The following is a 19,844-nucleotide window of genomic DNA, read 5'->3' on the forward strand; positions in this document are numbered from 1 at the left end:
AAGTGGTCAATAGCAAGTCCCTGTAAAGTTGTCGTATTTGCCCAGGAGTACTTGAACAATGTCACGGTAAAAAGCTGGTAACTCAACTCAATAATGTCAATTAACTTTCCATAGTAAGTGACGCCTCCAAAGCGCATATTGCCATCACTGCTGCTAGCATAACATCTCGTCCCGAATATCCCGCAAACTCCAGAGTTTTGTGTAAGCAATCCCTGATCACGTCCAACCATACAGAACTTGAAGCCGTTGACATTATACGCGGTAAACCTTCGTGCATGGTCTAGTAGACCGAGGAAAAGAGCTTTGAATTCATCTGTGTATGGGCTGTTGTCATTACATATTCGACGTGTAAACCAACTGGGAAACTCTTTGTGGACTCTTTTATCAATGTCAGCAGAACGCGCACGCCCCCATAACTGACGCCTGAGGTAACTTCTAAACTCACTATAGTAAAGTGTAATTTGTTAGAAGAGTCAGTGAGAAACAAATATAAAGTGTAAAAGCTAGTGAGCTTATATGATATACTTACTGCATGAAGGGTTCAACTTGGCTGCAATTTATCAAAACATGTCTGTGTGCCTGGAGTTTCTCTGTAGGAGTGAGTCTGAAGAATTCATATCCTCCAACTGGTTTCCCGATAGGAGGAAATAAAGTTGACGTGGAAGGACTAGGAGGAGAATCATCTACGCGACACGGGCAGATAAAAGATGTCTCCATGTCGTCAAAGTACCTTGAACAGAAAGTTAGGATCTCATCTCCGGAATAACCTTCTGCGATTGACCCCTCAAGCCACGCCTTATTCCTAACATATGATTTTAATTTTCCCAAGTACCTGCAAGTTAATATTGCATTAATAATTGCGAGCAAATGAAACAATAATGTGAAATTTAATAAGGCGGGGATAAAAGATAATCTAGTACCTCTCTATAGGGTACATCCATCGATAGTGAATTGGGCCAGCAACCTTTGCTTCTCGAACAAGGTGGACAGTCAAGTGAACCATAACAGTGAAGAATGATGGAGGAAATATCATCTCCAAGTGACAAAGTATAAGAATAATTTTATTTTGCAGCTGATCAAGCTCTTCTGCTATCAAGACCTTCGCACACAACTTCTTAAAAAATGAACACAATTCCACCAAAACCACTGATACATCGGAAGGGTTTTTCAAGGCCAATGGAAGTAACTGTTGCATAAGAATATGGGAGTCATGACTTTTTAACCCAGTAACCTTTCAAGCTTGCAGATCGATACACCTTGAGATGTTGCTAGAATATCCATCTGGTACTTTTATGTTCTTCAGCGTCGAGAGGAAGATATCCTTGTTCTGCTTCGTCAAGGTGAATTTAACTGGTTAAAATTTGTCGTTTTTATCAGGCCAAGCCTCTTCACAAATTCCCTAGGCCCGTAAATCTTTTCTAGCTGCGAGATGGTCTTTGGACTTTCCAGTTTCGTTGAGTAATGTATATAGCACATTATCGCACACATTTTTTTTCAATGTGCATAACATCCAAACTATGTCGTAGCAAATTAGATTCCCAATAAGGAAGAGTGAAAAATATGCTTCTCTTTCGCCATTGCATAGGTTGCGTATCAGATGTCCCACAAGATCGTCGTTCCAATCGTTCGGGATCCACACTCTTACCAAACTTGACATTAACATCTTCTAACTGCCGCAAAATATCCACACCAGACAAAGTAACAGGAGGATCGCTCTTCTCCTATTTCCCATCAAAGCGAATCCGTTGCAATCTAAGTCTTTGCTTGGAATCGAGGAACCGTCGATGTCCTATGAAGCACCACTTGCGACTGTGTGGAAGGAGACATGGCACGGAATCAAAATTGTACTCAGGATAGGCCAACCCAGTATCCATGTTCCAGCCGGACAAAGTTCCCAAACCGGGAAAATCACTTATTGTCCACATCAAGGCTGCATGGAGATTGAATAGTCACTTGTCATATGAGTCATATGCCTCAACACTATTCGTCCACAGGTCAATCAATTCGTGTATCAACGGTTGCAGGTATACGTCTATATTATTTCCTGGTGCTTTCTTGTCAGGAATGATCATGGAAAGCAAAAAGGAGCTCTACTTCATGCACATCCAAGGTGGTAGATTGTATGGAATTAACACCACCGGCCAAATACTGTAACTTGTGTTTATGTTTCTGAAGGGATTGAAACCATCGGTTGCCAATGCAATACGTACATTTCTAGGATCACTGGCAAAGTCTAGAAATTTTGCATCAAATGCTTTCCACGCCTTCAAATCTCATGGGTGCCTTAACCTGCCATCTGGATTTTCCTCAGTCGCATGCCACCTCATGTGCTGAGCCATTTTTGATGACATATACATTCTTTACAACCGTGGTTTCAAAGGAAAGTATCTAAGAAAATACTGTATTAAAAATTTCAAATACCGAATATTTAAAAACTGAACAAGTAACACATCATAATCAATTGTATTCATAATTTTAAATATCAAATATTTAGAGACGGAACAAGTAGCACATTGTAATAAATTGTACCTGAGAATTTTGGCTGGTTTTTTCTTTTGCTTTTTCCTTTTCCGTACCGACTTATAGCATGACGTCTTGCATCTCATACAAATCTCCTTGTTTGCATCATCTCCCCAGTATAACATACAGTCGTTTGGGCATGCATCTATCTTCTTATAGTTCAAGCCAAGCTTGTTAATAATCTTCTTTGCTTCATAAAAAGATGGAGGAAATTCAGTTTGGGGGAAAGCATCTCCCAGTAATTCCAACAACATGGACATCACCTTGTCAGTCATACTACACAAGCATTTGATATGATATAACCTCACCAAGAATGACAACTTCGAATATTTTGTACACCCAGAATAAAGAGGCTTGTCAGCTTCGCTCATGAAGTCAAAAAATTTTCAAGCAGTTTCGTTTCTAAGAAACTCCGGTTGAGGCCCCTCTACTTCATCTTCATTGGGATTCGGGCTTTCGTGAATGCCAAAAGCATCATGCACAGCATCGTTCACGGCCTTGGCTTCATCCACTCAAACTCTCATCTGTGAAACTACTAGAACTGACTCAGTAACCATATCTGGTCGTTCCCCATGTAGTTGCCAAAATACGTACTCTCGCGGGAAGGGCTTAAAGATCAAATGTTCTCTAACAATATCTCTAGGATGTCACTTCTTGAAATTACATTTAGGACATGAACACTAAATCTTACCATTTACGGCGGCATTGGCAAAAGCAAAATCTAAGAAATAGCTTAGACCAATTAGGTATTGCGGAGACGACCGGTGTAAGTTGATCCACAACCAATCCATCACTAATATTGCTCAAATTTCATGAACATATGACACAGGAAGCTCAAAGAAAAGTTAAAATGAATTTCAATTGGAGTGTTTTAGCTTATAAAGGAGGCTGCCAACGGTTATGTAACGGTCAATTTTTTGTAGTGGTTATTAACCGTTAGAAATTTCTAGCGGTTTCAATGAATAGAAATTTTTGTAGCGGTTTATAACCGCTAGAAAATTCATGCCATGACAAAATTTGAATGTGACAACGATTATACAATTTCTAGCGATTTAGAACCGCTATAAATTTTCTTGATTTTCTAGCAGTTATAAACCGCTAGAAACTCGAGGAGGAAAATTTGAATTTGGCTTGAATTTTCTAGCGGTTCTTAGAAATAATATAATATTTTTAAAAATTAAATATTTCAAAAGTATTTTAAATGCACCGCAATAAATTATTAACATTTTTAGTATAATATATTAATCAATACTTGATATAAACAAAATTATTAACAAATTATTAATATTTATAAATATTTATTAAATTAATAAATTTTATGATTTGTTAAATGTTAAAATACATATTTCAAGAATAAATTTTAATATTAAAAGATATATGTTTAACATGTTTTATATAGTAATTAATAAATTATAAAAATATTTTAATTATACAAATAAATAATTAATAAATTAATAAATAATTATAGAAATATTAAAATTATAGAAATAAATTGTAGAAATATTTTAATTAATTAACATGTTTAACATGTTTAATAAATTTTAATGTTTATATAGTAATAAATTAATAAATATTTTAATGTTAATTAATACTTAATAGAAAAAAATTATAGAAATAAATAATTAAAGTAAACAAATAAACATAAAATTTAAATAAATAATTAAAGTAAACGAATAACATAAAATTTAAATAAATATCTAAATAGAATATAAAATCATAAAATCAAAATTCAAATAAAATCCTATACAATGAAAATAGGGGAAATCAGGGGTAGGGGCAGAAGCAGCGTCATCGTCATCGTCCTCTGCTGGATCCTCCTGCTGGGGGTGGGCAGGCTGCTCAACGTGCTGGGACTGGACTGGCTGATAGGGGGCAAGGGCGGGACTGGTGGTAGGTGTATGTCGGGGATCTTAGGAATCGAGATGTTTGGAACCATACTGATCAGCACATCACGCATAGCCGTAACAGCTGCCTTAAACTGGTCAACCTGCAACTGGAACTGAGCATCACGCTCCTGCAACTGACGATCACGCTCCCTGATCCTAGCCTCCACCCTGGCCTTCATGCTGGCCTCCAACTCTTGTCTAAGCTCCTCTCGCAACTCCTCTGAGGATGAGGAACTCGGCCGCTTCGCTCCCGTGCTCAGAGAGCTCTCCGCAGTATATGAAGGGCCAGCACCACCTGAGCAGGACAACCTAGTCGGTGTAGGTCTAAGTCCGAGCCCGCTAACTCGATTAGGGTGCTGCGTCCGGCCACAACCCACTAAAAGTGAGGCGGTGGGATCCAAGGCAGACCCTTGAGACTCATGCAGCTTGGTATCGACATGAGTCATCCGTGTCTATCAAAATTAATATAAAGAGGCTAATTAGTATGAAATGATATTTATACTGTGATATTATATTAATATTTAATTCATTACTTACCGCTATCTTCTCAACCTCATCCGACGCACGCCCGTCTCGAGGTCTATACAAAATCGGCCACATCTCACCATAAGTGGGCGTGTATCCCCGCTCCTGCTGCGTCTTTTCCCCGCTTCCAGCATTTCTCGCAGAAAGAGCCTGAAACAAAATGTAAAAAAATAAATTAAATTAGTCAAATTGGACAAAATAAAGAAATTATAATTAATACAATATTATCATACCCTCTGGTCAGCCGACATCCTAAAATAGACGTAACTAAACCAGTCTTGCTTTGGGACTCCACCAGGTACATCTGCCAATATCTCCTGTAAGGGCCTCGTCCCGTCACCTTTCCTCTCCCTCCACAGGTCGGCCCTCCTGTTCTTCCATGCCACCCCAAGCCTCTTGATTGTGTCGGCCCTCAACTCCTCTCCCAATATAAATTTACTCTGTGATTAAAACAATAAATTAAATAAATAACAAATTATAAACAAACAATTAAGCAATTTTAATAAAAATATGTATTTATTTAAATAATTTAAAAATATTGTAAATAAAATATAAATTATACAATAACAAATTATAATCAAACAATTAAGTAATTTAAATGAAAATATATTTTTACTGCACTAATTTAAAATTATTATAAGTAATAAATTAATGAAATCAATAACAAATTATTTTCAAACAATAAAGTAATTTAAATAAAAAATATATATTCATTTAACTGCTTTAAAAATATTATAAATAACAAATAAATTAAATAAATAAAAAATTACAATCAAACAATTAAATAATTTGAAAACAAAATATATAATCATTTATTTAAATTAAAAATTTATAAATAATAATTTTATATTACCTTCATCATTTCCCAACCTTGCTGCTTCTTCTTTAAGATGATCTTCTTCCAGTCCTGCACATAGATGGGGAACAACATCCACTGCTGACCAAGGAGGTGCACATACTTGTTATACAACTGGCCACCTTTCTTCGTCGGTTGGCCCAATTCATTGAGCGGCACAACCACTCGTCCGCTCGTCATCATAGACAGCTCTTTGACTGTCAGCTTCCTATAAGACCTGTTCCCCTCAGAGTCTGTAAAATTTAATTAAGAAATAAATTATATATCAATAAATTAAAACAATTTCTATATAAATTAAATAGTTGTCAAATTTAAAAAAGTTAAATAAATACTTACCCTCAAATTCCACATCAAAACCAGCTTGACGTCTGGGAGCAGGACGCTGCTCAGCATGGGGATTCTCATTCCCCTGAACCTGCTCCTCCTCCTCCTCCTCAACAGCATTAGCATCAGCATGGGGTTGTTCATTCCCAGTAAAATGAGCCTCCTCAGTCCGCTCGATATCGTTCTGCTCCATAAAGCTGAGGAGATCCTCCTCGTTGAGATCGTAGTCATGAATGCTAGGAAATAGCTCACCAGCATCATGACCACCATCATGATGACCCTCACTAGGTCCTACCCTCTCAGGATCAACTGGCGGGGGCCGACGACTCATCCTAATAACAACAAATAGTAATTATTTATAAATAAAATAAAAAGAGAAATTATTTATAAACAAAAATATAATAAATTAAATAAAAAATAAGAATAGAAATTATTTATAAATAAATTACTATTTTTCCCTGAAAATAGGGATCTGCAACTGAATCCGAACTCGAATATGTTTCGTAGAGAGAATTCGTCAGAGCTTCGCTTCACGAACGAATAAAACAGTGAAAATGACCGTGGGCGGGTATATATAGGCAGTGAATTTCTAGCGGTTTTACCCAAACCGCTAGAAATTTCTAGTGGTTGTCACTAAAACCGCTAGAAATGTCTAGCGGTTGGCCACAGCATTTAAGACACCTTGGGAAATATACAAATTTTCTAGCGGTTTCTGAGTTAACCGCTAGAAATTTCTAGCGGTTTTGATGACAACCGCTAGAAATGCTAACGGTTATTAAAACCACTTCGAGAAAATTAAATATTTTCTAGTGGTTTTCGACAAAACCACTAAAAAGTGTATGAGGTGAACTGCTAGAAAATTAGACGACTCTTTGCATTCTCTAAGTTTAGTCACCCAAACCGTTAGAAAATAAACACTAAAATTTTACACCAAGTTCGCGCCAAAACCCGAAAGAGTTCTAGCTGTGATTTTCTAGCTGTTGGCATATAACCGCTAGAAAATTACGGGCCCCACAGTCTTTATGGTCAAAACAATGCTAATTTCTAACAGTTTGTCGTAAAACAGCTAGCAATATGTAGCGGTTTTGTTTGAACCGCTAGAAATGTTTCGCTGCTAACTTGCTATTTTCTAGTAGTGTACTGCTACTAATAATAAAAGAAACATTGGAAAAAAAAATTTAGCAAGTGAAATAAATCTAAAAGAACATGGTCTTGAGCATCCAAAAATCCAGGAATTTTTTGTTGTTGCAGTATATCAATTTACAGAGAAGAATAATAGTAGCAGAAAATAGTTATGATGATGATGATGAAGGTTGTGATTCACAATAAGATGCAAGTCTAGGAAACATCCAATGTAGAAAATACATTTCCTTGAGTGGAAATAACCATTTGATGGTTTCATCATTGAAGGAATAAATGCCAAAATCATGATCAAATCCAGTAGTGAAACATATTTGGCTTCCCCGGAAAAATGCAGAAGGAAAGCAATCTTTAACATCAATAATCTCAGAACATGTGTCACTCATTAACACAATTTGACCATCCAACGCATCCACTTTCACTAATTGATCTCCATCTTTTGTCTTAAAGATCTCGAACTCAATGGCCATCAAAACAGAGCCAAACATCTTACGATGTTGTAACACAACAAAAAGATTATTATCTTTAGAATCCACCACTAGGTAGGCCAGGAAGGGTGGAGGCAATGGTAATGAAGCATCAATAACTTCTGAAGAATCTATAACACCCACAAGAGAGAGCTCCAAATTCTCGTCAATTTCAAATATGTCAACCAGCTTAAATTCCTTTCTCATAACATACATTTTCACATTGTAAAATGTCAGGTTAACATACTGTTCTTCTCTTTTGTGACCTTTCCATTCCCTGCCTCCAATCTTGAAAAAGGCTAAGTTTCCAAGACCAGAAACAGTTGCAATCATAGTTGGTCTCATAGATTTACAAAATGATACTGCAAAAGCTCTAATGTGCTTTATCTCAGAAGGTATAAAATTCTTTACAGTAGACAAAGGTGGGAGATCATAATGAATATTGGAGAAGATATTTATAAGCTGAGTTAAATTGTATAATTTATATTGCACATATATCCATCCCTTGAAGGATCCAATAATATGTGGATCAGAATGCTTGAATGATTTTGCTTGTATCTGATGGTATGTTACCTCGTTGTATATTCTTCCACAGAGAGTAGGATTTTCAGCAAGTCCAATAAGCCATGGCTTCCCACGTGCTTTAGGGTTAGGCCTTCTAAATGCCAATGAGTACAATGACTTGCAGCATCTAGCAAACTGAATTTGATCTCTAAACGATAAATGATCGCACAAGAACTCAAGGAATTCTCTGGGTAGATCAAGGATGTGTTTGGGCGTGAGGTCAAACGATCCCTTATCAATTCTTAACTCTTCTTGCTTTAATTCTTCCTTACTGAGTAAAAGACGTCAGAAAATGAGATTCATTTAACTATGAATAAAAATCTTTTTGGGTGACTTTTATTTTGCTGCAAGAAAGGTGGAGAGAAATCATAAACACGAATCCATGGTCTTTCTTCAGTTGACTAAAAAAGCAACTAATTGAGAACAACTAAACCAAATCTAATTGCTTGTTAATAACTAAAACCATAACTGAAACAAATATAATTCAAACAGAAAGATCAAAAAGTTAGCAAGCAACTTCAACAGGGAAGATCCAAATTCCAGCAGCTAAAATAAACCGGAGACTTATTGCTGTGCCCATTTTCATTTGATGGCATATCCCTTTACAATAACCCAGCAAAATCACTAGAAATGAATATCCAAATCTCCTGCCAAAAAAAAAAATGGGGACCAGCAGAGCATTCGAGGTAGAGTAAGTTTTCATTCCCAATTGGTTATTTTGAGCACTTCGGATTGTGTTTCAGTTTCATCGGTGAATATTAGGAGTGAAAAAGAATGTAGAAGGGATATCACGAAGCGGTTACCTGATGATCTAACAAAGCGTGAAGATGATCCTTCAACTCTGAATTTGCTCAAAGCTTCACAGTTATGATCCTCCTCTCCACGCCTCTTGTTCTCGCACTTTCCTCCTCCAATTTCTTGCTCTTCTTCCTCAATTGCAGTTTCGTCCGTCTAAGCTATCTCCTTATCGCCGTCCTTCTTCTGTTGATTTTCTGGTCGAGCTTGAAGCTCTGATCTGACATGAACGGCGCCGTTGACGCTGCAATTGAATTTTCGAAATTTGTGCATCCCAATATCGCCACTTCACCGCTTCCCCTGCCTTTTCTGGTCGAAATCGAATCCCATTTCTTACCTTTTGTTTCAACGGGGAGAAAAGTTGAGAAGAGAGAAAAGGGAGGAAAAAAATTAGAAAAAAAATATCATCACTTTTTATATTTAGATGGATAAAAAAAAAGTAAATATATAAATAATTAAAATACCCTTTCTGATACAAATTAAATATCATAATAAAAACCATATTTACATTAACATAATCATATAATTTAAAATCAAATTATTTGATAAAGATATATTATCATGTTATTATATTTTAATGTCAAATAATTTTGTAAAAAAAAAAAAAACATTTTGTGTAATGATTACTAAAAAACCTAAAACAACAACTCTACTTTTTTTTTCATTTTATTTTAGAAGGATTTTTGTAATTTTATTTGTTTTATTTTTTAATCAAAGAAACACAGAAGAAAGACTTGATAATAATAAATAAAGTGAAAAAATAATAAATAAATAAATATTATTTTGCTGAAAAAACATATGTAAGGATAAAGAAAAAAAATATATTTTCTTCTCAATTTCTCTCCATATATGAGGAGACAAATTAGGAGGAAAATAGACTCATCTCATTTTCTTCCCAACTTTTTTTTCCTTCCACTTTTTTCCACTCATTCAAACAAGAGAAAAACTACTTTTCTTCCCATTTTCCTTTTTCCCTCATTTTCTCTCCATCCAATCATAACATTAACCTTCGTTACTTTTCTTTGAAAGAATCCCATTTAAGGGCCCAACAAGATACTTAACAGCATGAAGGGCTCAAATAATTTAAAATGTTTGCAAGCTCTAGGTCCCTAATTAAAAGTAGCATTAAGATGTAAATTTATCCTAAAATTTTTACTCAGATATCTTTTAAGATGCAAATTCTTTTTTTAAAATTTAAAATTTAAAATTTTAGCAATATTACTGAAAAATGTTAAATTTAAGGTTTTGATGATAACAAATTGGATAATCTGTGTTTTGATAAATTGATCGATCAAGGGTTTATCGATCATTTGTCAAATAAATTTTCTGTGTAAACAATTAACTTAGCAGAAATATTAATCGATAACTTGATAGATAATGTGTTGATCGATCAATTAATCGATCATTGTTAACACTGTTTTGTATAGAAGTCTGCAGAAAATTATCGATCAATTTATCGATAATCTAATGATCGAACACTTAATTAGATAATGGGACACAATTTTAGTAAGTATTTATCGATAAATTGATCAATAAATAGGTCATTGATAAGAAAACAGATAAATGTTAAAGCTCTTTCACTTTGGTTATATTATGTTTCTCATCATTTATCAATCACTTTATCGATCAGAGACTTTCAAATAACATGATCGAACATTGCTTAATAACCCACTCGATATGTCTTTGTTCAAAATTGTTATCTGGTTGATTTATCGATCAATTGATCGATTAGTGACTTATCGATCAAATGATCGATCATCACTATTTCGCTCTACTTTTTAAGTTATGTTTTTTTTTCGATCACCTAATCGATAATCTAATTATCGATGAAATGATCGATCACCCATATATCTAAATGTCTTGTTTTCACATAACGTGGTCGATCAAACTCTTTCCTGGCATTTCAAAACTAAGTCTCTTTGTTATATTTTATCGATCACTTACTCAATCAAACGTTAATCAATCACTTAATCGATCATCATTGGTTTTGTGCCCTTTTGAAAAACTCTTTGTTAAATCTCTTTTATCAATCAAGTCTTCTATCATTCATTTATCAATAAAGTACTTGATTATTGTTCCTTGAAAATCTATTTCTATCTCACTTTACTTTATCGATAGCTTGATCGATCAAGAAGTTTTCAATCACTTGATCAATCATTGATTCTTTCCAGTTAAACATCAACAAGTTACTGTGATTCTCAAAATATGTTGATTATTTCCCTTTGAGCTTTTCTCATCCTTCTTGTTTATCCTAATTTTCTATTTTAAGGGATTCAAAATCAAAAGTGACCTTGAGCCTTTTCTCTGCATGCTTTTCTGAAGCCACTATTTTCATTTATTGATTACTTGATCGATAAATTATTAATCCATAACCTGATCGATAAATGAACTTGCTTGTTTCAAATTCTTTCTATTTGATTCATCAATAATTTGATCAATCAACCATCGATCATTACTTAGATGAAGGATGTCTAGTTCTTGTTCAATACTTTTAGTAACTGATTGATTCCATTTTTCAATGAATCAATATTCATTATTATCATCTGTTCAGTTATGTTCCTGAGCCTTACTCTACAAGAAAAACTTATTTGACTAACATATTGTTACAGATTATGAAGAAAGTTCAACGGTTATCCAACAGTTATTTAGAAGCCAGTAACCTACCATGTCAGAACCATCAGAACCCTTAATGGTGAAAACCGTTACAACTAAGAAGACATGCAACCGAACTTCCAACGACTAGAAGCTCTTCTATCTAACGGTTATTAAACCTCTACAACTATAAAAGGCACGAAGAAGCATTGAATGCAAAATTGAATATGCGAGCTACCTTCTGCTAATAATTTACTGTTGCATTCAATACTCTGTTCTTGTTTATACTGAGCTTCAGTGTTTCTCATTTATTTACTCTGTGAGAGAGCTCTATCTATCATCTTCAATTACTTTCTGAGAGAAACTCAAGAGTGTGAACTCTTAGGTGAGATTGTAACCTTACAGATAGTAAGGGGGAGTGATTGAGCGAATCAATTGCTGTACTGCAGCACCAAGAGCCCGATTAATCTTGGAACTTAGTGAAATACTCAGAGGTGTTCTAAGGACTGGATGTAGGTCAAGTGGTTGAAACCGAACCAATATAAATTCTGTGTCTACTCTCTACGGTGAAATCACTCTAACTTACGCTTTCTGTTTTTGTTTAGCTTATTGTTTTAATACGCAAGATTTTTATAACTTACCTAATTCACCCCCTTCTTGGATGAGACTACCACTCACAAAAAATATTAGTGGTCCAGAGATAAGTTTATCCTTCAAATATGTTTCATTGCGATTTAAACATTCCTTGTTAAAATAAAATAATGTGAATTATTTATTTTTTAATAATTTAAAATTTTGTTACTAAATTTATAAAATATTAAATCTAAGCCTGTTAAGTTTTAAGTCAATGGTTGATGGCTGAGTTTGAATTGAATGGTTGGTGGTTTAGGGCGAAATGTAGCATGACTATTGGACTAACAATATCTTGTTATATTTAATTATCATTAAGAAAATATAAATATTTAAGATAAAAAATATTACTCTTTTGTCTTTTTATAAGCAATAACTACCATATTCCTCTTGATCCTAAACATAAACAATATTTATAAGGTGTCTTAAATTTTTATAGCAAATTTTCTGTTTTGTCTCCATTAATTACTTATTTTAATATTCAATATATTTATTGTTTTATTTTTCAAACTACCATTTATCTCCATCACACATTCTCTCTTTCATAATTCTCTTTATTATAATAATTTACTTATTATCTTTTTTATCCTCTCTCTCCCCACTAAGTAAATAAGGGTATTTTAAAGAAAAAATTTTAATTTTTATCTATTTATTATCTTTAACTAACTTTTTATTCTACGTAATAGAGTTTTATATTGTTTATTATAAGAGATGGAGGGAGTATTATTTTATATATTATAACTTAATTAATTTCTTGGTTCGATGGAATATCCCTCGGCTGCCTTAGCATGGTCAATCCTATCATTGGCGCCTTGGCGGCGGTGGCCCGATGGCCCAACAACAATGGCATCTGCTTTTTTTCTTTTGAAAAAAGGAGTTGCTTGAAAGGTATTTTCGTAATTTAACCATACAATTTAATTCCAAATGAGGACCGACAGTGAAGTTTCAAAATTCCAGGAGCTTGATACGACATTATCTTGCTTCTAGGCCCTATATGGCACTTCTTGATACTTGTCTTTTCGCAAATTCTCTAACATTTTTCATAGGGAGAATGACATTAAGGTCCCACAGAAGCCAAAATACAACAAAAAGGTCCCCTGAAATGTCATAATTTTTCTGAAGTCCCAAAGGGACTTAGATGCAATTTTCAGAATCTACAAATTACTCTCTTGCCCTGCCCTAAGCCATCAGAAACGAAGACGCAGAATTTCATTTGGGTGAGAGTTCCAGCGCAATATGCTTGAGAAAGAAGACATTAGGAAAGAGGGAAGGAGCCATTGATGATGAAATATCCTCTCTATTACCATTAGTGAACTCCAAAGAGCTTCTCCACAAATTTTCAGGTGTGAAACTTTCTTTCTTCTTCTCTCCTACCTTTCTTGACAGATTGTGCTTTTGTTTGGAAATGGGAAATCAAAAAATCATTTTTGTGTTTTTGGGTTGCTTGTGGGTGGTTTTGGGAATGGGATTCACAAGTTAATCAATAGAAAAGTTGTGTTTTTGGTTGGTGTGTGTTGGTGATTTAAGTTGGGTGTGTAGGATGATCATGGGTGCTCTGTTTTTGGGTTGCTTGTGGGTGGTTTTGCTCTGTTCTGATGCTAGTTCAGTGGCAAAGGAAGAAAAAGATGAAGGTTACTGTGGGTGGAAACCCTTAGTACGAAATGGGATATTGTGTTGTCAATCAGGCCGCGATAGTTGTCAACGCGTGCCGCGACAGTTGTCAATATAGCTTCTTGCCTTGTTAATGACAGTTGCGTGATTCTTGATGCAGGTTTAAATAACTGATGGCGGGTACATCTGAAAAACATCTATTTTGCTTTATTCACATATGGGAAAAGTTTACAAATAATGGAGAAGATAATATGAGATATGTGGGAGAAGATATTGAAGTCATTGTGGAAGGAGCCCAAATCCCAGCTGAGAACATATTGAAGTCATTGTGAAAGATGCAAAGAGCCTGGACATACTATCGAGATATGGAAGAACCCAAATCCCAGCTGAGAACATATTGAAATTAGCTATTTTTTTGTATATGGATGTGAAGGGAATATTTTGTAAATGGGTGTGAAGGGAATTTTTTGTAAATGGATACACACCAATAGTTAGTTTCTTGTAATTATATGCAACCCCTATGTTTTTTTGGGATGGGTTGTGAAATAGGTGTAGTTTCATGTATGTGAAGGTGTAAATGAAAAGTTGACTATGAATTGGCATGTTCGATTCTGCTGTCATTTAAGTTGTCAATAGAACATTGTCACTTGTCAATTAATTTGCTGATGTAAGTTGTCAACAATATGAATTCAAGTTACATAACCTGTTTTGGTAACATATGATATTTTCAATCACTCTGTCATATTACATTTTTCGTTATATTGTCATATATAATAATTATTAATGAAGTGTTAATGGTGGCACGCTGACTTGTCAATAATGACACACTGACTTGTCAATCGTGACACTATGACTTGTTAATAGTGGCACGCTGACTTGTCAATGGTGGCACTATCACTTGTCAATGGTGGCACACTGACTTGTCAATGGCGCACTCTGACTTGTTATCAGAAGTGGAGAGCTGAAAAGAGGTCCTGACTTGTCAATGGCGCACTCTGACTTGTTATCAGAAGTGGAGAGCTGAAAAGAGGTCATCCGCCGCGGCTTATGGGAGAAAACGCCACGGCGGCTAGAACAGAGAGGGAGGAGTGCATTTCTGTAAAAGGCGCCGCGGGGCATGACCGAATCCGCCACGGCGCCCAAGATGACTTGTCAATGGTGGCACACTGACTTGTCATTGGCGCACTCTGACTTGTTATCAGAAGTGGAGAGCTGAAAAGAGGTCATCCGCCGCGGCTTATGGAGAAAACGCCACGGAGGCTAGAACAGAGAGGGAGGAGTGCATTTCTGTAAAAGGCGCCGCGGGGCATGATCGAATCCGCCACGGCGCCCAAGATGACTTGTCAATGGTGGCACACTGACTTGTCATTGGCGCACTCTGACTTGTTATCAGAAGTGGAGAGCTGAAAAGAGGTCATCCGCCGCGGCTTATGGGAGAAAACGCCACGGACGCTAGAACAGAGAGGGAGGAGTGCATTTCTGTAAAAGGCACCGCGGGGCATGACCGAATCCGCCACGGCGCCCAAGATGACTTGTCAATGGTGGCACAATGACTTGTCAGTGTGCCACAATGACTTGTCAGTGTGCCACAATGACAAGTCAGTGTGCCACCATTGACAAGTCAGTATGCCACCATTGACAAGTCATAGTGTCACGATTGACAAGTCAGCTTGGGCACCGTGGCAGATTCGGTCATGCCCCGCGGCGCCTTTTACAGAAATGCACTCCTCCCTCTCTGTTCTAGCCGCCGTGGCGTTTTCTCCCATAAGCCGCGGCGGATGACCTCTTTTCAGCTCTCCACTTCTGATAACAAGTCAGAGTGCGCCATTGACAAGTCAGTGTGCCACCATTGACAAGTGATAGTGCCACCATTGACAAGTCAGCGTGCCACTATTAACAAGTCATAGTGTCACGATTGACAAGTCAGTGTGTCATTATTGACAAGTCAGCGTGCCACCATTAACACTTCATTAATAATTATTATATATGACAATATAACGAAAAATGTAATATGACAGAGTGATTGAAAATATCATATGTTACCAAAACAGGTTATGTAACTTGAATTCATATTGTTGACAACTTACATCAGCAAATTAATTGACAAGTGACAATGTTCTATTGACAACTTAAATGACAGCAGAATCGAACATGCCAATTCATAGTCAACTTTTCATTTACACCTTCACATACATGAAACTACACCTATTTCACAACCCATCCCAAAAAAACATAGGGGTTGCATATAATTACAAGAAACTAACTATTGGTGTGTATCCATTTACAAAAAATTCCCTTCACACCCATTTACAAAATATTCCCTTCACATCCATATACAAAAAAATAGCTAATTTCAATATGTTCTCAGCTGGGATTTGGGTTCTTCCATATCTCGATAGTATGTCCAGGCTCTTTGCATCTTTCACAATGACTTCAATATGTTCTCAGCTGGGATTTGGGCTCCTTCCACAATGACTTCAATATCTTCTCCCACATATCTCATATTATCTTCTCCATTATTTGTAAACTTTTCCCATATGTGAATAAAGCAAAATAGATGTTTTTCAGATGTACCCGCCATCAGTTATTTAAACCTGCATCAAGAATCACGCAACTGTCATTAACAAGGCAAGAAGCTATATTGACAACTGTCGCGGCACGCGTTGACAACTATCGCGGCCTGATTGACAACACAATATCCCATTTCGTACTAAGGGTTTCCACCCACAGTAACCTTCATCTTTTTCTTCCTTTGCCACTGAACTAGCATCAGAACAGAGCAAAACCACCCACAAGCAACCCAAAAACAGAGCACCCATGATCATCCTACACACCCAACTTAAATCACCAACACACACCAACCAAAAACACAACTTTTCTATTGATTAACTTGTGAATCCCATTCCCAAAACCACCCACAAGCAACCCAAAAACACAAAAATGATTTTTTGATTTCCCATTTCCAAACAAAAGCACAATCTGTCAAGAAAGGTAGGAGAGAAGAAGAAAGAAAGTTTCACACCTGAAAATTTGTGGAGAAGCTCTTTGGAGTTCACTAATGGTAATAGAGAGGATATTTCATCATCAATGGCTCCTTCCCTCTTTCCCAATGTCTTCTTTCTCAAGCATATTGCGCTGGAACTCTCACCCAAATGAAATTCTGCGTCTTTGTTTCTGATGGCTTAGGGCAGGGCAAGAGAGTAATTTGTAGATTCTGAAAATTGCATCTAAGTCCCTTTGGGACTTCAGAAAAATTATGACATTTCAGGGGACCTTTTTGCTGTATTTTGGCTTCTGTGGGACCTTAATGTCATTCTCCCTTTTTCATATCATTTGAATTATCATACAACCAAAACCTTATGAACTAACTGTTGCTTTTTCTTGGAAAATCCTACGAAACTCCCGTTGGTTTTTAGTTTTTTGTTTTCAACGAAAAATCAATTATTTTGGCCTCAAAAAAAAAATGTAATGCATAAAAATCTTAGGTTTTTTAATTGTTTGGAGGAGGATCATGATTATTTACCCTATCTAAACATAGTACGTGGGTGGTATTGCAACTGGAACAACTAGTTGTTGAGAATGATCAAAACCACATGCATCTGCAACCACAAAAACAGATAAAACAAAAGGCAACGGGAGTGAAAGTGCTGAATTAATTAATTTGCTTTTAAAAAGAACTATATAGTTATAGTGATAATTAAATTTAACTATTATTACCAATTATTCCATTACTGAAGTTGCAACTTCCCCAACCCTAATCTCCTTTTGAAAAAAATCAAAGAGATGTATATATGAAAAGAGAAAAACCTCCATTAACTCTCAATACACATACAGCACATAAACAAATTAAGGGATTCTTGATTTGCTAATCAGATCAGGTCTGAGAGATATGTCGTCTTCCGTACAGACAAATAACAATGTTGTTCTGCTGATTACAATGATAATGATGATGAAAATGGCGATAACGTCAGATGCAGCAGCGTACAAGAACTTCCAAGTTGGTGACACTATCAGTAAGTTTCCATCATTTAAAAACTAGGTAACCAATTTATAGATATTAAAAAAAATTAGTTAAATTACTTATATATATATATATATATGATGAGTATGTATCGGCTTCTTTAAAATACCACCTTTGATCATTACTCTGAAAAGTTGAAAACCCTTTCTCATATGTGCAATCAATGGGGATAGTTTAAAAAAAAAAAATTATACATTTAAAAGATACTCCTTTGATCTTAAATATAAGACCCTCATTAGTATAAGGGTCTTATATTTATAACTATGAGAGTAAAATGGATTGAAGTCTTATATGTATTACTGAATGGGGTAATATATATAGTTTATCTCTAGCACGCACGATGTATATATTACATGAGACTCGCATCTGATGTTCTGTAAGTTTTGTTTATTGTGTGAGCAGTTTTTGAGTACAATCCCCAATACCACAATGTGATGAGCGTGGCATATGAGATGTACAAGTCATGCAATGTTTCAGAAGGGACTCCTTTGGTAACCTTCAACACAAGAAATGACTCCATGAAACTCAACCATCACTACAAAAAAACAGATTTTAGGCGACGACTTTTGGTGGCGACAAAAAAAGTCGCTGCTGAAACTAAGACTTTCAGCGGCGACGAAAATGTCGCCGCCGAAAGTGGACTTTCAGCGGCGACTTTTTTTTGTCGCCGCCGAAAGTCCACTTTCGGCAGCGACTTTTTTTGTCACCGCCGAAAGTGGACTTTCAGTGGCGACTTTTTTTGTCGCCACTAAAAGTTCGCCATTGAAACCAAGACTTTCAGACACTTTTGTCGCCACTGAAAGTGGACCTTCAGCGGTGACTTTTTTTGTCGCCGCCGAAAGTGGACCTTTAGCGGCGACTTTTTTAGTCGCCGCTGAAAGTTCGCCATTGAAACCAAGACTTTCAGTGGCGACAAAAGTGTCGCCGTCGAAAGTGGACCTTTAGCGGCGAATTTTTTGTCGCCCCCGAAAGTGGACTTTCAGCGGCGACTTTTTTTGTCGCCGCTGAAAGTATAATATAATAATATATATTTTATTTTACAATATTAATAAACAAATTCAATCTGGCTCAGCGGCAAGAAGGTTGGACACGAAAGGAGGCGGTCACGAGTTCGAACCTGGAAGAAGACACATTTAAGGTGAAAATATTTAGACGATGATGTGGCGAGGAGGAATGATGTGGCAATGACGTGGAGGTGGCTAGTGATGATGTGGCGGTCGGCGGTGATGACGTGGCGGCCGGAGACGATGACGTGGCACTGGCGGTGATGACGTGGCATTGGTAAAGGCAATTTTTCTTAGGCATTACTTTCAGCGGCGACAAAAAAGTCACCGCAGAAAATACTGTCGCCGCTGAAACTTCTAAAAGTCGCCGTTGAAAGTATCTTTTAGCGGCGACCTTTTTAGTCGCCACTAAAAGTTTTCAGCCACGGCTGCTATGGCAATGACTTTTCAGCGACGACTTGTTGCCGCAAAAAACTTTCGGCGGCGACTTTTGTACTTCCAGCGGCGACTTTTGTCGCCACTGAAAGTCAATTTTTTTGTAGTGCATTATGGGCATCACTTGTTCATGTGTGGCTTTCCAGGGCACTTCCAAAAAGGCCAAAAAGTTGATATCAATGTCGTTAGGGCTTCTGCAACAAAACCTCCAACTCCATCACGAACAAACGATGGCCTTTGTTCTTGCCCTAACAAAGCTGCCCCTTTCATGGCTTCTTTTGGTCTTATGATAGCGCTCTCCATGTCATTATTACTTGCTCTTGCCGCTTTCTAATCATCTCAGCTTTAGTACCTCACAAGAATATATGTATGGCTCGATAGATAAGTTATATTTTTAACTATTTGTGAATATATAGTGCAATTTTATGATGATTTGGAGTTATAAAAGGCGCAGATTGCAACAAAGTCACACCC

At 36.4% G+C, this 19,844-nt stretch overlaps 2 protein-coding genes across 4 annotated transcripts; both read right to left on the minus strand.

Moving 5' to 3' along the window:
* Positions 1 to 4,261: 4,261 nt before the first annotated feature.
* On the minus strand, positions 4,262 to 6,396 carry LOC114728849 (uncharacterized). Its single transcript, XM_028915805.1, has 5 exons — positions 6,124 to 6,396; positions 5,785 to 6,020; positions 5,165 to 5,371; positions 4,944 to 5,081; positions 4,262 to 4,858 (listed from the first exon to the last, which is right to left on the minus strand). The coding sequence occupies exons 1-5, from the start codon at positions 6,302 to 6,304 to the stop codon at positions 4,262 to 4,264; spliced, it is 1,359 nt and encodes a 452-aa protein (XP_028771638.1). The 5' UTR covers positions 6,305 to 6,396.
* A 9-nt stretch (positions 6,397 to 6,405) lies between these two features.
* LOC114728829 (uncharacterized) lies at positions 6,406 to 9,404 on the minus strand. 3 transcript variants are annotated; one of them, XR_003738690.1, is made up of 2 exons: positions 9,086 to 9,404; positions 6,406 to 6,443 (listed from the first exon to the last, which is right to left on the minus strand). XR_003738690.1 is itself a non-coding variant. In XM_028915785.1 (2 exons), exon 2 carries the CDS (start codon positions 8,061 to 8,063, stop codon positions 7,404 to 7,406), a length of 660 nt encoding a protein of 219 aa, XP_028771618.1. In that variant the 5' UTR covers positions 8,064 to 8,553; positions 9,086 to 9,404; the 3' UTR covers positions 7,295 to 7,403. The 3 variants fall into 3 exon arrangements, 2 of the variants coding, with proteins under 2 accessions (XP_028771618.1, XP_028771617.1); XM_028915785.1 differs by lacking the exon at positions 6,406 to 6,443 and adding an exon at positions 7,295 to 8,553; XM_028915784.1 differs by lacking the exon at positions 6,406 to 6,443 and adding an exon at positions 7,295 to 8,929.
* Between the last annotated feature and the right edge of the window lie 10,440 nt (positions 9,405 to 19,844).

Source organism: Neltuma alba, unplaced genomic scaffold (assembly GCF_004799145.2).
Source record: "Neltuma alba isolate B1F8T4 unplaced genomic scaffold, ASM479914v2 tig00012576_pilon, whole genome shotgun sequence".
Lineage (NCBI taxonomy): Eukaryota > Viridiplantae > Streptophyta > Magnoliopsida > Fabales > Fabaceae > Neltuma > Neltuma alba.

Coding starts and splice junctions, on each gene's coding strand:
- LOC114728829 (XM_028915785.1), bottom strand. CDS start 8,063: ATGAGACCAACTATGATTGCAACTGTTTCTGGTCTTGGAAACTTAGCC.
- LOC114728849 (XM_028915805.1), bottom strand. CDS start 6,304: ATGGAGCAGAACGATATCGAGCGGACTGAGGAGGCTCATTTTACTGGG. Junction 6,021..6,123: donor TTTTGATGTGGAATTTGAGG/GTAAGTATTTAT, acceptor TAAATTTTACAG/ACTCTGAGGGGAACAGGTCT. Junction 5,082..5,164: donor GGATGTCGGCTGACCAGAGG/GTATGATAATAT, acceptor ATTTTGTTTCAG/GCTCTTTCTGCGAGAAATGC.